The 18,476-nt window shown below is 47.5% G+C and overlaps 1 protein-coding gene across 3 annotated transcripts in view; it reads right to left on the minus strand.

Moving 5' to 3' along the window:
- The window catches only part of RBPMS2 (RNA binding protein, mRNA processing factor 2), a 47,737-nt gene extending 32,980 nt beyond the window's left edge, over positions 1 to 14,757 (minus strand). For 2 of the 3 annotated variants that reach the window (XR_013979552.1, XR_013979553.1), the window contains exon 1: positions 14,262 to 14,757. Coding sequence is in view for 1 of the 3 variants with exons in the window: in XM_080981566.1 (XP_080837692.1) it covers positions 14,262 to 14,315 (54 nt within the window). In the remaining 2 variants the exon portion in view is untranslated. The remainder of the gene's footprint in view (positions 1 to 14,261) is intronic. The other variant, XM_080981566.1, reaches the window with a different exon arrangement.
- Between the last annotated feature and the right edge of the window lie 3,719 nt (positions 14,758 to 18,476).

The following is an 18,476-nucleotide window of genomic DNA, read 5'->3' on the forward strand; positions in this document are numbered from 1 at the left end:
CCAAGGACATGGAGGGAGGGAGCCATGTGTTAAAGTGGCATAGGTAAAGGTAAAGGGACCCCTGACCATTAGGTCCAGTCGTGACTGACTCCGGGGTTGCGGCGCTCATCTCGCTTTACTGGCCGAGGGAGCCGGCGTACAGCTTCCGGGTCATGTGGCCAGCAGGACTAAGCCGCTTCTTGCGAACCAGAGCAGCGCACGGAAACGCCGTTTACCTTCCCGCTGGAGTGGTACCTATTTATCTACTTGCACTCTGACGTGCTTTCGAACTGCTAGGTTGGCAGGAGCAGGGACCGAGCAACGGGAGCTCGCCCCGTCACGGGGATTCGAACAGTCGACCTTCTGATTGGCAAGTTTAACCCACAGCGCCACCCACCTTAAATGTATGCTGTGGGTGTGACCCAAGATGCATTAGCTTCTGAGTCAGTCATACACGTCACCAGACTAATGGCGATTCCTTCCTGTAAGGTGTGACTTTTCAAAGTTGAAACTAGTAAGTAGGGCCAAGGCTGGCTCTGCTTTGTTTACTTCACCAAGCTGAGGAAGAAACAGTTAATTTGGTTAATGTTTTACCCTCAAGCCTTGCCCACCTGTTGCTGTTACCAAGGCCACATCCACACGATACACTTAAATCACTATGGTACCACTTTAACCAGTCGAGGCCCCACAAATAACTCTAGCTCTGTAGAGGGAAATAGGGGTCTCTGTACAACTTTCAGTACCCTTAACAAATCACAGCTCCCAGAAGTCTTTATGAGAAGACATGACTGTTTAAAGCTGTACCCAGTGCCAGATTTAGGGTGGTGCGGGCAGTTCCCTTGTACAGGGCACTCAGCCAAGAGGGGCACAAAAAAAATAAAAAACAAAAAAAGCCAATTGTTGTGAAAGTAATATTTTTGCCAAATTTTGTCCAAGCTCAGAACCAAATTCTGCCCCTGCTGTATTGTAGCGCTTGAAATGTATGATATTAATGTGGCCTTAGGCAGTAGCAAAACAACAACAGCAAAACTGAGGGCTGCAAAGGTGGTGGGCAAGTTGGACCATCGTCCTTGTTTTTCCAAATCACAGCAGACCTAGCTATTGCAATTAAAACCAGAATACGGATGGGGAAAATCACTGACCTGACAAGGGGAGGTTTTGAACATGAAGGCTGGCTCTTCCAAGAATGAACAGAAGATGCTAAAACAACCTGCATTCAAATCCAAACCTCAATAGCTCTCAGGCTGTGTGTACCCTATAACTTCAAAGCACATTCTTTCTCTCAGAGAATTCTGGGCACTGTAGTTTACTCACCCAGAGGGACAATTCCCAGCAACCCTTAAACTACAATGCATGTGATTGTGACTCTCCTTGGATTCAAAGCTGTATGGAAGACCTGGGACTCCTCCCTCCCCCCAAATAATTTTTTATTGGTTTTCCAATATTTTCCCAATAATAACCCAATTAGAACAATGCCAATTAATTCCCAATTAATACACTTAAGTTAAAGTGGCTCCCCACATGGTGGATTTGATACATCCTCTGGGACTCCTTTTCTGGGTGAGCAAAACTCTTGTGCACGACTGCCATTGACCTCGGCATGGAGAGCACAGAAGAGGCTTAAGCAAACCGATGGGGTTTGGAAAAGGGTTTTCAGGAGCCGAGATAAAGGAGTGTGGTGTTACAGACAAAAAAACACTGAAAAAGTGTAGTGAATATAACACAGCTTTTGAGTTAGTCAAAATGAACAAGCAACTCTCAGCAAATTTGAAAGCTGTGCACCTGTTGTCTGGCATAAAGGGAGAGAGGTTTCACCCATACCTGTTCTCCTTCCCAACCTTGCTAGTAAACCACCGGGAAATGTGGATTCAAGCTCTGTTTTCAAGCAGACAGCAATTATTTCAGCTAGGCAAGAGCCTAGCTGTGAGATAGGAGCCAAAGAATTGTGATCCAGTTGCAAAGTTAGCTGTGATATCTCTGCGATGAAAACAGCGTCTCTCAACTTCTAAGTTCTAGCATTCTTAGAAAAGGAAACATCCAACTAGTCATAAGGGGCACACCTTCTGATTTAATGGATTTGGTTTAATCAATAAGCTGTTGAAACATGGTTTGCCTTGGGATTCAAGGTCTGAACAACTAGAACTGTTCTCACGAACAGTTGGTAGTTGTTTTTTAAATTAGGAACACCTGCACATTTGGAACACACTGAAGATACTCACAAACACGTTTGTCCTCCAGATGCAATACAACAGGCGACAATCCCATAACAGGAAGGCATTTGCCACCAATATATCCCAAGAATGCAATGCCTGGAGAGCCAGCTCAACAGCTATAAGTGTAAAGATAAGCACTGTAGACCAACAGGAGCAAGTATCCATCAGAGGTCAGCAAGGATTAGCCATGGAGCCTGTGTACTTCAAGTTCTACTGTTTGGCCTAGAAGAATGGCACATGGTTGATACACGCTATCAAGATGCAAGTGCCAATCTAGGTACTGGGCCAGTATCTTTTGCTCACAACACAGGGTAATGGGAAGAGCATAGGACGGAAGCTGCCTTATACAGAGCCAGACCATCGGTTCATCTCTCTCAGTACTGTCTACACTGACTGGCTGTGGCTCACCAGGGGTTCAGGGGTTCTTTCCAAGCCCAAACGAGAGATGCTGTGGATTGAGCTCAATACCTTCTGCATGCAAAGCAGATGCTCTAACCACTGAACTACAATCATGCCACCCAATGTTAGAAACTCAGGTATATTAGCTAGGCACCAAACGGCACCTTAAACCTGGATTATTGGTCGTCAAAATGGAATGTGTATTCACCGGGGGTTGGGTTAGATGACCTTGGGGGTCTCTTCCAATGCTATGATTCTATGATTCTGTTGATCTCAACTACATTGCTTGACGGTAGCTTGCTCTTACAACAAGTCACTTGTTCCAGTAGGCAAGAAGGAGAAACACACACAGGGGAAATGGAAATAGTATTAACTAAGGACTAAGACAGAGGTTTTAAAACTGGTTGCCAACCTAGCATCCAGAAATCTCCACATAGTCACAACTGGACCCATGTCAGTAGCAAAACATGCCTCGTGCCTGGCTAGCTTTGAACACTGATGTCACCAGATGCATCTTTGTACTAGCCTTCACCCCTAGGTAATCCACTCTTCCTTTCACTGCAATACAGTGGACGCTCGGGTTGCAAACGTGATCCGTGCGGGAGGCACATTCACAACCTGCAGTGTCGCGTCTGTGCACGTGTCGGTTGTGATTTGGCACTTCTGCGCATGTGCAAAGCGCGATTTAGTGCTTCTGCACATGCCCGAGCGCCGAAACCCAGAAGTAACCTGTTCCAGTACTTCCAGGTTCGGAGCAGTGCGCAACCCAAAAACACACAACCTGAAGCGTCTAACCCAAGGTATGACTGTATATTGTATCTCCCCCCCCCCCCACAAAATACGATGCATAAACTTAGAGATTGTCCGTATAGGGATGCACGAATGATGTCACTATGGCTGTTCAGCACTGAGCAGAGCATGAGCTTAGTATGTAAAAGGTTCCAGATTCAATTCACAGCATCTGCAGTTAAGAAATCAGACAGATATTTATAGACACAGACAATACTGAGCTTTGCAGAGCAAAGGACACCAAGTCCATAGAAGACACTTGGAAGCCAAAAGAGCGTTGTGAGTGGAGAATATTGTCTCTCTTGCAAGTCAACCTGTTCTCTTCATCCGTACTGCGAGTTCCCTGAAGCGGGCAGTGGGTTCCTTTAATTATGTTTTAACTTAGAGGTAGTGGTAAAAATCCAACAGTTCTGAAGCAAAGAGGAATCTGGCAAAATTAATTTGGGCAGCGGGGCTTAACATGCAACACCCTGCGCTATTATCAAGGCTTCCAACTTTTCCCAAGGCAAAGCTGTGCGCAATGCATCAGTACATACGCAGATTACATAATATTCTGCGCCAAGAGAAAGCCAAATTCCATGACCTGCATAAAACAAGCAGAGCAAGCATGAAAAGGAATGATGTCCCTTTTGAGATGCTGCAGCTGCCATCACTCAGAAACTTTCCAAGCCTCTCTCCTCGGCCATAACTGCTAGACATTGCGCTTCAGGAGTAGAAGCAGAGATTTTAAGATGCTGCTTCCCATCACACCAAATTTCAGAATGTGCTCAAGCCCTGCTAATAGGTGAATCTTCTGCTGATACGAGGTCTTCAGGACTGTGCCTGGTCAAGCATTTTGAGGTAGACGTCTCAGTCCCCGGCTCAACCGTGTGAGCAGGAAGAGCAGCCCAAATGCAGCAGTGTTTTGAAGCAAGTTTTATACATCCTAATCTAGAACACTTCCTGTCCCCGCTGCTAGATCATAAAGCCCCAAGTCTAAAAGTAAGTAACTTTGCCACTGGCCGCTAGTACCTCACCCACAGGGCAGGTGCTGCCGTTAAGCCAACTGGGCAGCCACCAAGGGCACAGACCTCAGAAGGGCACAGTACTCTGACCTTTGAGGGGCGCAGTTTTATGCAGATTTATTTTTCTTATAGCTGTTCATTTCTGATATTTTTATTTTTTTTATACAAGACAACTGTTTTTGAAAATCGAAGCTAGCAATTTCTTTTGGTGGGTGCAGTTAGCTTTGCCTAGGGCGCAAAACAGCTTCACACTGGCACAACTCTCAGTGATCACAAGCTCAAAGCTTGTTCCTTTTCTAAAGAGCATGGGTCTTGTTAAGTTGTGGGTGAACCAATTGGACCAATTAGGGAGAGGCCTGGCAAGCATAATTAGGCCCTTCCCCTGACATGGGTTTAACAAGGAACTCAACAGCAAAACCAAGCTCAAAACCTGGCAACTTAAAATGGTGAAAATGCCCTATGAGGGATGATTTACACACCTCTGCTTACAATGACCCGAAGATGAAGCAGCAGCATAGCATAGGTTGCCGACGTCCGGGGTGAGGCAAGTGTTGCGCTCCCTATCCCCCATTAACTGGGCAGCTGGGGTGGAGGTGCCAGGGTGCGCATAGGGGCTCAGTTGGTGAATGGACACCCACCCAAGCCAGCAGCACCACCAGAAACCTCAGGGCGACGGCTTTGAGGGGGCATAGGAGTGTGTTAAAATACAAGCTCTACATTCGTGTTTCACAAATGTAGAGACCACTGGCCTCCAATACAATTAAGTATGAACTCATGAGATTCCCAGCAGCCTGAGATCTGTGTGTTCCAGTGAATCACAGGTGTTAGCAATTGTGTGCTACCATTCTGTACACCATTTTTTGATCCATGTATGCAGAAGCATGACTTTCGTACCCACAAAACCGGAACAAGGAATATGCCGATTGGCCCTGGGAGTGTTATCTGTTACAGAATAAACTGATGTTGTTATGATGTTGGTAGTCTCTAGACTGCATTTACTGCAGCAAAGAGAAAGCAGCAGCCAGAGAGGGGGAGCCCTGGCTTCTTTCTGCTACTTGAACCAGACAGGCTCACTCGCCAGCAAAAAGCAGCTGCCGTTGCAAATTGGGCTGCCAGGGCAGCACGAGAAGCAAAACGCATCCCTCAAAAAACTCTGCCCAGGGCCACTGCCCCTATGTCATCCCCACGCGACACCACTGAGGTGAAGCCATGATGTGCACTGACTCTGTGCATAGTGGAAGTAAGCATGCAGAACTTTGCATCACACCCAGTTCTCAGCACATGTCAACCTTTCACAACACCATAAGATACACATCTGAAGGAGCTGGGAGTCACAGCATAATGCGATGCCACTCTATAAGGTCACCTTACTCCTTTCAAATCTATTCTGGAAACCTGGCTTTTCCACAAACCTAAACTCTCATAGAGGGACGCGGGTGGCGCTGTGGGTAAAACCTCAGTGCCTAGGACTTGCCGATCGTCAGGTCGGCGGTTCGAATCCCCGCGGCGGGGTGCGCTCCCGTTGCTCGGTCCCAGCGCCTGCCAACCTAGCAGTTCGAAAGGCCCCCGGCCTCTTAAGCGAGATGGGCGCGCAACCCCAGAGTCGGACACGACTGGCCCGTACGGGCAGGGGTACCTTTACCTTTAAACTCTCATCCCAGCTGAAACAAAGCCTAGAAGGCCACAACATGCATTTGCTCTCCTCTCCTTCATTTCTTCCATGGCCTATTTTTTCTCCGCTCATTGCATGGTACTCTCCTACCATTGCAGTTTAATGCTGTAAGCTCTTTGCAGATGGGATCCAGGTCTTAATTATTAAATGCCATTAAAAGCATCATGTATGCTGCTGCTGCAGTAGCCTGCAGCCAGCCACATGCCTCATTTTACACGGAATCCAACTCATCTGGCTGGATCCACATCATGTCAGCATGAACAGGACACTTCAGTGAGGTCTCTGAAGGGAAACGGCAAGAGGCTTGTCAGAGCTATATACTGAGAACAGGGATCAAGCATTAGCTGGTATCCAATGAGATCAAGCCATGCCAAGGGCTGGAAGCCACATTGAAGTCAGAACCTAGGACAAGTATTGTCTATACCAAGAAACAATGGCATTGTGTTAGCAGGGGTAGGGGAGGGAAATCTCAGATCCGGGGGCAAAATGTGGCCCTCCAAGCCTCTCTATTTGGCCCTCAGAACCTTCCCAGGCCACCCTCCCCCTAAGCAGATATAATGCCATTAAACAAATCTATTGCTGAAGTCACATTTGGAATACTATATACAATTCTGGTTTCCACCCCTCTAAAAGGATATTGTAGAGTTGGAAAAGGTTCAGAAAAAGGGCAACCAAATTACTATGCAGATGGAGCAGCACCCTATAAGGAAAGGTTGCAGCTCCTGGGACTTTCTAGTTTAGGGAAAGGTTGAATAAGGGGCAACATGATAGAAATTTTTAAAATTATGTGTGGCAGGGGAAAAGCAGATAGAGAAAAGTCTTTCTTCCTCTCATGTAACATTGGAACTTGGGTGGTGTTCGAAGAGAATTAGACCTCTTGCTTGTCTGGATGGGTAACAGAAAAGGGTGGGCAAGTTTGTCTAGAATCTAGTGCACTGTGCAAAGATAAAATTCACATTTGTTGCTCAGTTCACTTTGGCTCTGGCCCCACCCACAGCAGACATGTGGCCCCTAAAAGGTTGCCCAGAAAGGAATGTGGCCCTCTGGATGAAAAAGGTTTCCTATCTCTGTTGCCCTGCCCTACTGAATTCAATGGGACTTACTTCCAGGAAAGCAAGGTTAGGATTTCAGCCTAAACTGCTATATAGGAAGGTTACCATTGCCAAGTCTGACCTCCATTACGTTGGCTACAATGAACTGCGATAGTTCCATGTATGCTTCCCCGAGTTTGTTAGACAGAGGTTGGGTTACAAATCTGAGGTGGCATCACTTGTGTTTCTGAATGTCTGTTAGCTACACAAGAACTGGAAACAACAGACTTGCCTCTAAGTTAGTCCCAATATTGCTTCTGAAAGATGTTCAGGGTCCAGCAACTCTTCTGCCGCAGCCTATCACCAGAAAATGTCACCGTGCACAGCCTAGAAGTGCTTCCAGACAAAGGGTTCCAATTCTGCCTGTTCCCTGAAGTGGGAGACTGTTCGCTGTCCCAACTTCAGAAGGTATGGCCTTTTCTGGTGCGTAAGCATCTTCCTGGAATGGGAAGGACATAGCCCAGTGGACAGAGCTGTCTTCTCCCTTTCCCCAGTCCCTCATAGTCACCACACATCCCTTCTCTCAATTCTCCTATTCCCTTTTTTCTCCTTCTGTAGAAAGCAAAAGATGAGCAGCTTTTCCACAGGAGGAAGCATACTATGGCTCCTTTTAGAGACTTGGCATTCTGTACCACAATAAATTGTTCATGGACAATAGATACTACAGCACAGCGTGTAATAGGATGCTGACTTACAAATAAAAATGATGTGTTCATTGATTCATTTACATACCACCCATCATCCTCCAGTTAGGATTTCCGGGTGGGTACAATGACTTGTTGGGACGCGGGTGGCGCTGTGGGTTAAACCACAGAGCCTAGAACTTGCCAATCAGAAGGTCGGCGGTTCGAATCCCCGCGACGGGGTGAGCTCCCGTTGCTCGGGTCCCTGCTCCTGCCAACCTAGCAGTTCGAAAGCACGTCACAGTGCAAGTAGATAAATAGGTACCGCTCTGGAGGGAAGGTAAACGGCGTTTCCATGCGCTGCTCTGGTTTGCCAGAAGCGGCTTAGTCATGCTGGTCACATGACCCAGAAGCTGTACACCAGCTCCCTCGGCCAGTAAAGCGAGATAAGCACTGCAACCCCAGAGTCATCCGCAACTGGACCTAATGGTCAGGGGTCCCTTTACCTTTACCTTACAATGACTTGTACAAGTTACAATAACAGACAAAGCTGCTTAAAACTTTCAAGTTCACATGTATGTGTGCGCAGATGATTTTTTTGGCAAAGGCCAAAAGGTCTGCAACGCAACCGCCAGGGAAGCCTATTTAGGGAGGGTATAAATAGCAAACATAATAATAATATTCCAAAACCAGGGCCAACAATGCTGACAAAGCCCTTTCCACTTGTTAAGTTACAAACTTCTACAGGTACCCACCTTACTTCTGTGATTTCAAGCTGCTTTGGAGTTTAATATTGTATTTCAATTGTTGTAACCCACCCTGGGACCTTAAAGTAAAGGGTGGGCAATTAATAATGAAATAAAGAATAAAGAGGTATCTGTAGGAAGCACTAAAGTACACTCCATCAGATACTCTGGTCTACAAAAGCCATAATTGTGAACCACCCCGTAATCTATGGGTATAAGGCTATAAACAAAGTTAATAATGAATACATAATTAATACACCACAGTATTTCCATACATATAAAGCACATCCAATACACACTTAAAGCACATGATTCCCCCCCCCCCACGGAATCCTGCAAACTTTAGTTTAAAGGTACTGGGAATTGCAACTCTAGGAGGTGGTGGGAACTATGGTTCCAGGATTGTTGCGGAGGGAGTCAGTGCTTTAAATGTATGGTGTGGATCCTACCCGAAGTCCTGCAGGTTCCCCGAGAACCGTTGTATAGCAAGAACAACCAACCTAGGTACCTCCACCCCAGAGTTCTTTCCATGGAAGGAGTTTTTCTACAGGCAAAAGATTTAACTCCCTCTCCAACTGTTTCACTTGTTGTTTCCTGGGAGAATGGAAAAATGTATATTTACCTGGCCACGGCCCTTTAAAAGCTACAAATACAGCAAATGGTAAGTATAGGGCACTTAAGAATGTATTATTTGGACAATCAGAACAACATTTGGTATTACTGTTTATTATATATCTTTTTCTGGGGGGAGGAGCTCCACCAAACCAGATTATGGGCCTCAAATTGGTTTCACTAGGAGTTGCATTATAGCAGATAACCTCAAGAATGAAGAAGACAGTGTGCCTACTTGGCTCTGCAGGGTGTAAAAAAAGTCTAGTGCAACAGGGTCATTTCCACTATAAGGTGGAAGAAAACCACCCTTATGAACTGTGCACCCCTGCCCCAAATACCATCCTATTCTGTAGAAAACTCAGTGTTCCCACTACAGCAGGAGATGCCAACTATTTGGGGCCAGTGGGAACATCTGGAACCTTGAGAAATGGCAGTGAGCAGCAGACCCCAAAATGGCTGCAGTGGGGGAAAGGTGTGGCATAATAGAAAATGGCTGCCAAAACACAAAATTGTGCCCCTGTGCACATACACACAATCAGCCATTCCTTGAACGGGCAAAAGGCACTTACAGAGAGAGCAAGAGAGAGGGCCTCTCTGAAACTCTCCTCTGTTCAGGACAGATGGATTGATGGCTTCCACTTCAGACATCAAGATAAATGTTGGTGTGCTTAAAGAGACATTTGGTGTAAGAGGCTGAGCCAGTCCCAGCAAGAAGAAAAAGCAACAATCTCTTGAGCATTGGGAATTTTTGAAGCGGTATTTACAAAGACCTTCTGTGGGCATCATGGGTGTGTGTGTGGGGGTAATGGCACGCACCCTGCTGCCCGCTGGAGACCCTTGCCCTACAGGGAAGGGTCTCAACTTTATAACAGCTTAGGGCACAATCCTAAACACATCAGTCCTGCTGAATTCAGTGGTGCTTACTCCCAGGTATGTGGGGTTTGTATTGCAGCCTTATCTGAAACATATTGAGCATTGTGGTTCATTCCACCCTTCCTGGAATTATCCATGCGATTCCATCTAAGTTGACCACGTTATCTGAAGCCTGAACTAGTCCTTCCCTATTCATGAAGGTTTCTTGGAGTTCCAGGCTTCCACCCATCACATTAAAACAACAACAACAACAACAACATATCCTTCCTTTGTACTCTAGGGGTGAGGGACTGTAGCACTCCCAATCCTACTGGACCATACAACTCCCCTCACCTTTGACCACTAGCCATACTGGTTGAGAGGAATTGAGTCCAACAACATCTGGAGGGCACCAGGTTCCCACTTGCATCCAGAGAAGATGAGTATTGCTGCATCAGTCCAGAGGCCGATCCCGTCTAGCACCCTGCCTCCCACAGCAGCCAACCAGAAGGACAGGGTGACGGCACAACCAATCTTCCCATATTTCATCATGTAGTTAAGAGTCAGACCAGCACCATTTGGGGAATTTAACTGCATAGCCAGGGAGGGGCAGTTGCATGCCTTCAATGACAGATGCAGAATCTCCGCAGCAAGGTGGGGGGGAGAAGGATTTAAAGATGCAGTACAACAGGCAGGGAGGGCCCCTGCATAACATTCGCAACCAGCAATGAGACCCACATATATGTAAATACACTTGTAGTGCACTTCAGAAAACAAGCACACAAAGATCATCTTTGGTGAGCATGTCCACAAAATTCCTCTTGTTCATGAGTAACTGCAGAGAACTCCTTTAGCTAATCCGTTTTTCCTCTCCTTAAAGATACACACCACATCACTTGTCCACAATTTGCACTATTAGAGGACCAGAAAAGCTACTACCGATATACTTGACAGCATTTGGAACCCCCTGTGAAATAAAAATAAATAAAACGTGGTGAACACACAGCATGTCATATTGAAATAGCACCGATCTCAATCATAGCATCAGTCATAAATTCATACTACTTTTCCTTCCAGATAAATCAAGTTAAACCCCAATAGTGATAGTTTACTTGGCGCAACATACAAAGTGCTCTCCCATACATACCACTTTGTACTTAAATGCAGAAAAACATCCTCAAATATATAAATGTTGACCTCTGCATTTCCACACCTTTAGGAACAGCTCAATCAGAACTACTGAATTTCTTAGCAATAGGAATGGGGGTTACAAAGCACATAAGAGTAAGCCTTATTCTGATCTGTTAACGTGCCTGAGAATGCTCAATTACCTTCTCTCCCCCAAAATTAACTTTATGTAAGAAACAAAGCAATCTGCCATCAAGCTCAGTATTGTCTTCAGCAACTGGAAGTGCCTCTCCAGGATTCCAGAAGGGGTCTCTTCCCAGGCCAACCTAGAGATACTGGGGACTGAACCAGGCATCTTTGGCAGGCAATGCAGATGCACCAAGACCTTCCCTTAGAGAATCACACGTGCTAAGTTTATTGCAGGGATGGGTCAAGTATTTGGTCCACTTAAGTTTTATTACAACGCCTGTGCCCTCTAATGTGTTAAATTTGAAAAGCAGGACTGCATGCTCATGGCAATCTAGATTCAGTTAAATTTGAATGCATAGTCACGGCAATACACAAATGCCTTCCTGAATGAGATTAAAGCCCACTTAATACCGTATACTGGAGACGGCAGGCAAAAGCCACTTCAGATTTACGGAGAACTTTCTAAAGTCTCACTTGAATGACTGGACAAGTCCACAATGACATAATATAACCGAACATTTTATTCATCACTTCATTTAACCTATTTCACGCAAGAAAAACAAATTATCTAAATTTATATTTAAAACTTTTGCTACTCGTTTAAGTTTGTACAGTTCATGTATTTCATAGTTGTCATCTTTTATATATTGAAGGCAAAATAAAATGACATCAAAATCCACCTACTATGCATTTTTTGCTTGAATCCCAGTATACTAGCAGACACTAAGCAATATGCTAGAAATTGGCCAGTTGCTCACTTTGGCCAGGGGGCTACTATTCCATCCAGCCCATTCCCTGCTTTAAAGTACCTAAGACTACAGAACTAGAAACGGTGTTAATGCAAAATGCATACAATCAGAATTGTGCCTCCTACATGGTTGGCCTAGCAAAAAACCTCTGAACTGCCAGGCGTTTATTTGGCGATTTGCAAGTTCTAATCTAGGACCTGCCACCAAGTTCATTTGCAATGGAAACTGAAGGCTTAAGCGTATCCTCCAATCCCAGATGCAAGGGACTATTCTGGCTGCTGTTGTTTTTAACACGCTTCAACCCAATCCATCATATTACTGTTCTGTGGCCCTACATAAACACCTTGCAGAAAGACGGCTTAGCAATGACCTGCTGCCCTGTGGACAAAGGGGGGCATTTCTGCCTCTAGTACGCACAAGTAAGGCAGCTAAGATACAGAAAGTGTTAGAAGCAGCCTACCATGAACCTCTGAGGCTTTGCCAGCAAATTGGTCCCAGAGCCCTCCAAACCATATATAAGCATGCAGCTATTTCAATAGAATTAAGACACTGTACAGTACTGTTTTAACAGAGTTACCTAGTATATAAGAGAACATCAAAGGAGGACAGCCAACCCAATTGAAGCATATCACATAACGGGTTCAATAAGGATTTTTTTAGGGGCAGGGGAGAGCCACCAACCTTCTTAGATTGCAGGCACAAGCAAAGTATTAGCAATAGGTTATTCCCATTTCTTCTGTACGCATATTAAGAATGTACTGTAGAGTTTTTACAATGTTTAGAAGGGTTTAGGACCAGAATGGCCGCCATTCTGCGCCAAGAAACCTACACGGCTATTTTTCAGAGGGATGGGGGTGGGGAGGAAGACAAGTAATCGACTGCAGCAGCCCAAGGGGAATTGAGGTTTCTTGGCATTTCAATAGCCACGCACACAAAATGGAGGCAACCGGGTCCTAATATATATATATATATATAATCAGCTTCCTATGGCTCATACTACAGCTACTTACTTTGCACAAACAGGTATAGAAAACCACAAAAGCTTGAGTGTGCCACAAAGAGGAATTTTCACAGAGAACCTGCACTACCTAATGAGGTGTCTGTGCGACTTGCTCAGATCTATGATGGCCAGTCAAGGACATACAGTCTTCACAAGGTGGTGGTGATGCAGACAAGAAATGAAGACTGGATGGAAGATGGGAGCAAGCAGAAGGGAAGCCAATGACAGGTTCTCCATTGCAAGCCAAGTCCAGAAGCCACAAGGTACCAGACAGCTTTGGCCCTTTTGCATGGAATTAAACTGCGTTAGGATGGTTGTTTCCAAAGCTTTCACCAGTTCCAAACTAGAAACTTAAGACTTGGATATAGGCATGACTTGAATTTCTAAAGTCCGCAGAAGTGACTTGCTTTGTTAGTTTGGGCTATTCTTTTTAATTTTAGTTATAATATGTTCATAAAAAAATTAAAATATACACTACTGCATCTGGATTTTGACTACACAAAAGGAAACAAGGAACACCTAGATGTGGAGGAGGAGGAGGAAGAGGAAAGCCAAGCATCCGTCTGCTTCTTCCAAGCTACGCCAAGGTCCAAAGCCAAGCTCTAAATCAGCAGAGACGCCCATGCAGCGTCTAGTCTTAACAGGCACTGCAGGGTTTTATGAGTAGGCAGTGCAGGTTTGGTGCTCCAAAGGCTGTTTGCTCAGTAGGTCTGGGCTTCCTGCTACTAGTTAAAGAGAAGCACCACAGGTTAAGAAAGGAGGCCACAGGTTAAGTAAGGAGGTAGCAGACAGGCTTTCGGAAACCCTCCATTTTTTTACAGTAAAGCCACCCTTAGGCAGCAATCACCGCCACCAGCTGCGTGCACAAAGGAGAGACTTCAAGAACCAACAGCACTCCTCCTCCCTAGGAAGACTAGGAGAAAAGGGATGCATTCCTCTTTTACCACTCCCATAGCGGATGCATTATAAAACAAACTTTCACCCAGCCCAGAAAACGGCCATAGGCCTTTTGCTCGCAAAGTCAAGAAACCGCAAAAAAAGGAGCAAGAGGCATTTTCGTTGGCCCGGGGAAAGAGCGCGCACACAAGAGGAAAACTTCAGGACGAACCTCCTCACCACGCAGCCCAGCCTTTCCCCCCTCCGAGCCCGCAGACCTTGGCCAACCCAAGGGAAGGCTCATCCCCGACGGGGCTCCCCCCCAAAACCCCCCCCTACCTCTTCCTCGAGGCTGTTGCTGCTGTGCTCATTCTCCTTGGGCAGGTTGCTCATGGTGGGTGCAGGGCAAGTCCGAGGAAAGCAAGGCAGGGGGGCTCGCGTGCTGGTCCTGGGCGGCTGCCTCGCCTTCTTCCTTTCCTTTGCGCCTCCTCCTCCTTCTTCCCCCTTCTTTTATCCTCCCCTCAGAGGGGAGCGGAGAGGGCGAGGGTCTGCCTTAAGCGGGGATAAGGTGGGGCAGGTGCCTGGTGCGAGCCGGGGACGCGGGGGGACGCAGGTAGGTAGGTAGGTGCCCGAGGGGTGTCTGAGGACAAGGAAGGGGTCCCGACGTGCGCTGGTGCTGTGCAGGTGGGCGCGGGGGGAAGTGCGGCTTATTTGACGCGCCCCAGGCTCACATCCAGCTGGCTCGCGCCGCCGGCCAATGAGCGGCGAAGGGGGCCAACGAGCTGCAGCTGCTGCCGGGCCCCGCGCAGCCCGCGCTCCTCGCCTCAGCTCTTCAATTGCGCGCACCCACAGGGAGCGCCCGGCCCGGCCGGGGCGGGGCGGGGCCGCCAGCCCAGCCCCTCGCCCTGCATCACCGTCGCCAGGGGAACTCGCCAGCCAATCCCCGCCGCCGCCGCCGGCTGCAAACTTTCTTCGGCCCTCGACGGGTGTCCATTTTTCCCTCTCTCCACCCCCCCCCCGTCTTTGCTCCTTCCTCCGCGAAACTTTTTAAACTTTGATGAACTCGCCCGATTGAACTTTCTTAAAGGGCTCGCGCGCGCTTCTCTTTTTCTCCCCCTCCCGTCTCCTCAGAGGGGTTTCCTTTCCCCGAGGGGGCGAACCAAGTGCCCGCTCCCGGCGTTGGGGACCCCCTCAGGTGGGCAGGTAGCCTGGGTGCCAACTTCAATACAATATGCGGGGGCGGGTGTGCAGGGAAGCCCCGCCCCGCATAATCGATCACAAGACGCAGCGCAGGCACATCGTTTGATTGGCACATCAACTTTGCGAGGGCAGCCCCGTCAAATATTTTATTGGGGGGGGGGAGCGAGGCCCCTAGGACTTGGCGCCCAGGGCAGACAGGCAGGCAGGCAGTTCTCCTGTGCAAAGCGCTTTGCAGACGACCAGTCCGTACCAAGTGAGGGGCCGTCAGGGCTTTGGGGCAGACCGTCTAAGACCAACACCCACGCCCATCAGCCGAACAAACAAAAGAAAGACACACACGCCCCGCGCCCCCTCCCCAAAAGGCGACAGCGGTAAAACGCGTTTTAAAGTAACGCAAAGCAAGTGCCGTCTAAAGAGCAGCCCCCTCCCCCCGCTCTAAGATTATTTAAATGTCTAAATTAAAATCACTTGGCTTCTGATAGACGGAGCAGGACGGGACAAGGGACTCTTCCAGATTTTTCCTTTCCCAGGATTCCGGCGGGCATTTTTAGCCAGCCGCTCCCCAACCCTATTTGAGAGAGCGAATTTACAGGCGCCCCGAGAACTCCCCCCGGAAGGAAGTTGGAGGGCGCCCTTCTCTCCCGCATTCCATTGGTGCATTCCGTCGAACTTTTTAATGCACATGTTAGAATTCGAACTTTTAAATTTACATATTAGAATTGAACCATACGCTGAGAATTTATACTACGCAGAGAATTAAATGTAAAGCAACAAGGCTGCATAAAATCAATAATAATAATAATAATAATAATAATAATAATACGTGTGTACATGGGCGTAGCAGGGGACGCACACCGTCTTTTTCCAATGTTTTGTTCGAGGGCCGCCAGAGGACGAGCGACCCAAATGCTGCAGCGAAATGAGGGGCGAGGTGGGAGGCGCGGAGACGACATGGACCAAGCTTGTGTTTAGGGAGCTTGTAGAATCATAGAATCGAAGGGACCCCGAGGGTCATCTAGTCCCTGCAACTCAGAAATCTCAACTAAATCATCCACGACAGGTGGCCATCCAACCTGGGGGAATCTAGGGTTCAAATCACCTCTCAGCCACAAAGCGCACTGGGGTGTGTGTCTGTGTGACCTTGTTGTCAGTCACTCCCTTCCTTTCAGCCTAACCCTAACCTATTTCGTAGGGGGGATAACCATGTACTACGCCGCCTCCAGCTCCTTGGAGGAAAAGGAAGGCTATAAATGCAACAGAAGTATAAAACTATTAAAAGGCAACTTTTGCAATTGTATTAAATTTGAATTAATTATATGTTTTTGAAAAGCACTAAAATCTATTGGAATAATAATAATGATAATGCCAAAACGTCGGAAGTGTACAGCGGGCGCCGAAGGTCAACCAGTCCACGCCCCCCGAGCGCCACCCAAATCCCAGATCTCCGGCGGGGCTCATCCTTTCGCCCTTCGCGTCGTTTGACCTTGTTCCGTTTACTTAGATGCGTCCGCTCAGGATCCTGCGAAGCATCAAGCCTCGTCCGCCCCCCCCCGGCTGCCTCGACGACGTGTGATGAAGCCCAGCCACTACAGGAGCCCGGGGTGGTGCGTTGGGGTCCTGGGAGGGAGTTAGTTAGGGGTGGGGGACTCGGGCTTTTCTGAAAGTGCAGTAAACGAGGCGTTGCGTGGAATAGGAGTGGGGGTGGGAGAGGGAGGGGTTTTCGTTTCGTATTCCTCCGTGGGCCGAGGAAGGCGCACGGCGACTCGCTTCCCCAACTTAGGGATGTGTTTTTTTTCGGACCCCTTCATGCAATCAGCAGAATCAAAGCAGCACAGCTATTCCTGGATCGCAACTTTTTAGGCTCCGGGGGAAAGGGCCGCGGGAGGGGGGGGATTGCAGACGTTTGCATGTTCCTCCACGAAAACAAAGCCAACAAATAACTTTATATAGAAAACATGGCAACAAGCACGCGCAGCTTTTCCCACGAAGTGCTATTTTAAAGCGAAGGACTCCTGCTTTCTTCGTGGGAAAAGCTTTCAGATGTACACATACATACGTATATAATAAATACGTACACGTGGGCTGACATGCTTCAGGCCTGGAGAAACTTTACGCAAACTGCTTGTGAAAACCAGGGCTGGGGAACCAGCGGTGGCCCTGCAGATGCTCCCACCAGCCCCACAGCCAGCATGACCAGTGTTTAAAGGGGGGGGGGGAACCATCCGAGTGGCTGAACTATTTATTCCCTGAAGCAGATGCTCTGCTTTGTCATCGGCGCTTCGTTGTTGTCAGTGGCTGCCTGCAGCGGTTCCTTGGGAGGAAAGGGAAAGGCGCTCTGTACATGCTCAGAACCACTGCCGTAGTCGCACATGCAGCACCACTACGTGGATACGAGGATTGTTTCTCGCTGTGTCAGCTGCATGTCGGAAAATACTTACTGCGGCCGCCCCACTGACACTGGTAGGATCGCGAGATATAATTTATCTCCCTTGATACAACCTTATTTCTCCATCCCACCCTGCGCCCGCTTAAAGGGATGCATTAGTATTTTCAAAGTTTCCCTCTCCGTTCTTTCGTCTACTTTTTTGTGGAATGTGGGTCCCCCCCTCGACTTTTGCTTGACGGGGGGGGGCGGGGCGGGTAAACAGGCGAGAAGGTCGCTGCCATGGTATGCAAAACTTACCGCAGCTTAACCCACGATGCACACAGTGGAGCTTACTTCTGAGTAAATCTGTGGAGGATTGAGTTGTAAATGCTCAACCCAGGTTTTTCCGCCTTCCCAAGGTTTGTGTGCAGTGCCAGATTTAGGTATAAACTAAACAAGCTATAGTTTAGGGCCCCACTCTCTTGCCCCCCCCCCAAAAAAAAATTAAAGGAAAAAAAACCTGGATGTACATTTCCAAAATATAAGATAAAAAACAAATAAAATAAAACCTACATACAGCAACAGTGTTTTGTTTTGTGTTGTGTAGGCGCCTGTGATGTAAGTAATGGGCCCCGCCTGCTCCCTAAAACATCACTGGTTTGCTCATTTCTACATACAGTGGTACCTCCGGTTAAGTACTTAATTCATTCCGGAGGTCTGTTCTTAACCTGAAACTGTTCTTAACCTGAAGCACCACTTTAGCTAATGGGGCCTCCTGCTGCTGCTGCGCCACCGAAGCATGAGTTCTGTTCTCATCCTGAAGCAAAGTTCTTAACCCGAGGTACTATTTCTGGGTTAGCGGAGTCTGTAACCTGAAGCGTATGTAACCCGAGGTACCATTGTATAGGGTGCCTACATTCTGCATGGACTGGTTGCATGTGTTTGCATTATTAAGTTTGTTATGAATAAAAAATTATTTTATGTTAGAG

The sequence above is a fragment of the Podarcis pityusensis genome (genome assembly GCF_964106645.2).
Source record: "Podarcis pityusensis genome assembly, chromosome: 14".
In the NCBI taxonomy this organism is placed as follows: Eukaryota; Metazoa; Chordata; class Lepidosauria; order Squamata; family Lacertidae; genus Podarcis; species Podarcis pityusensis.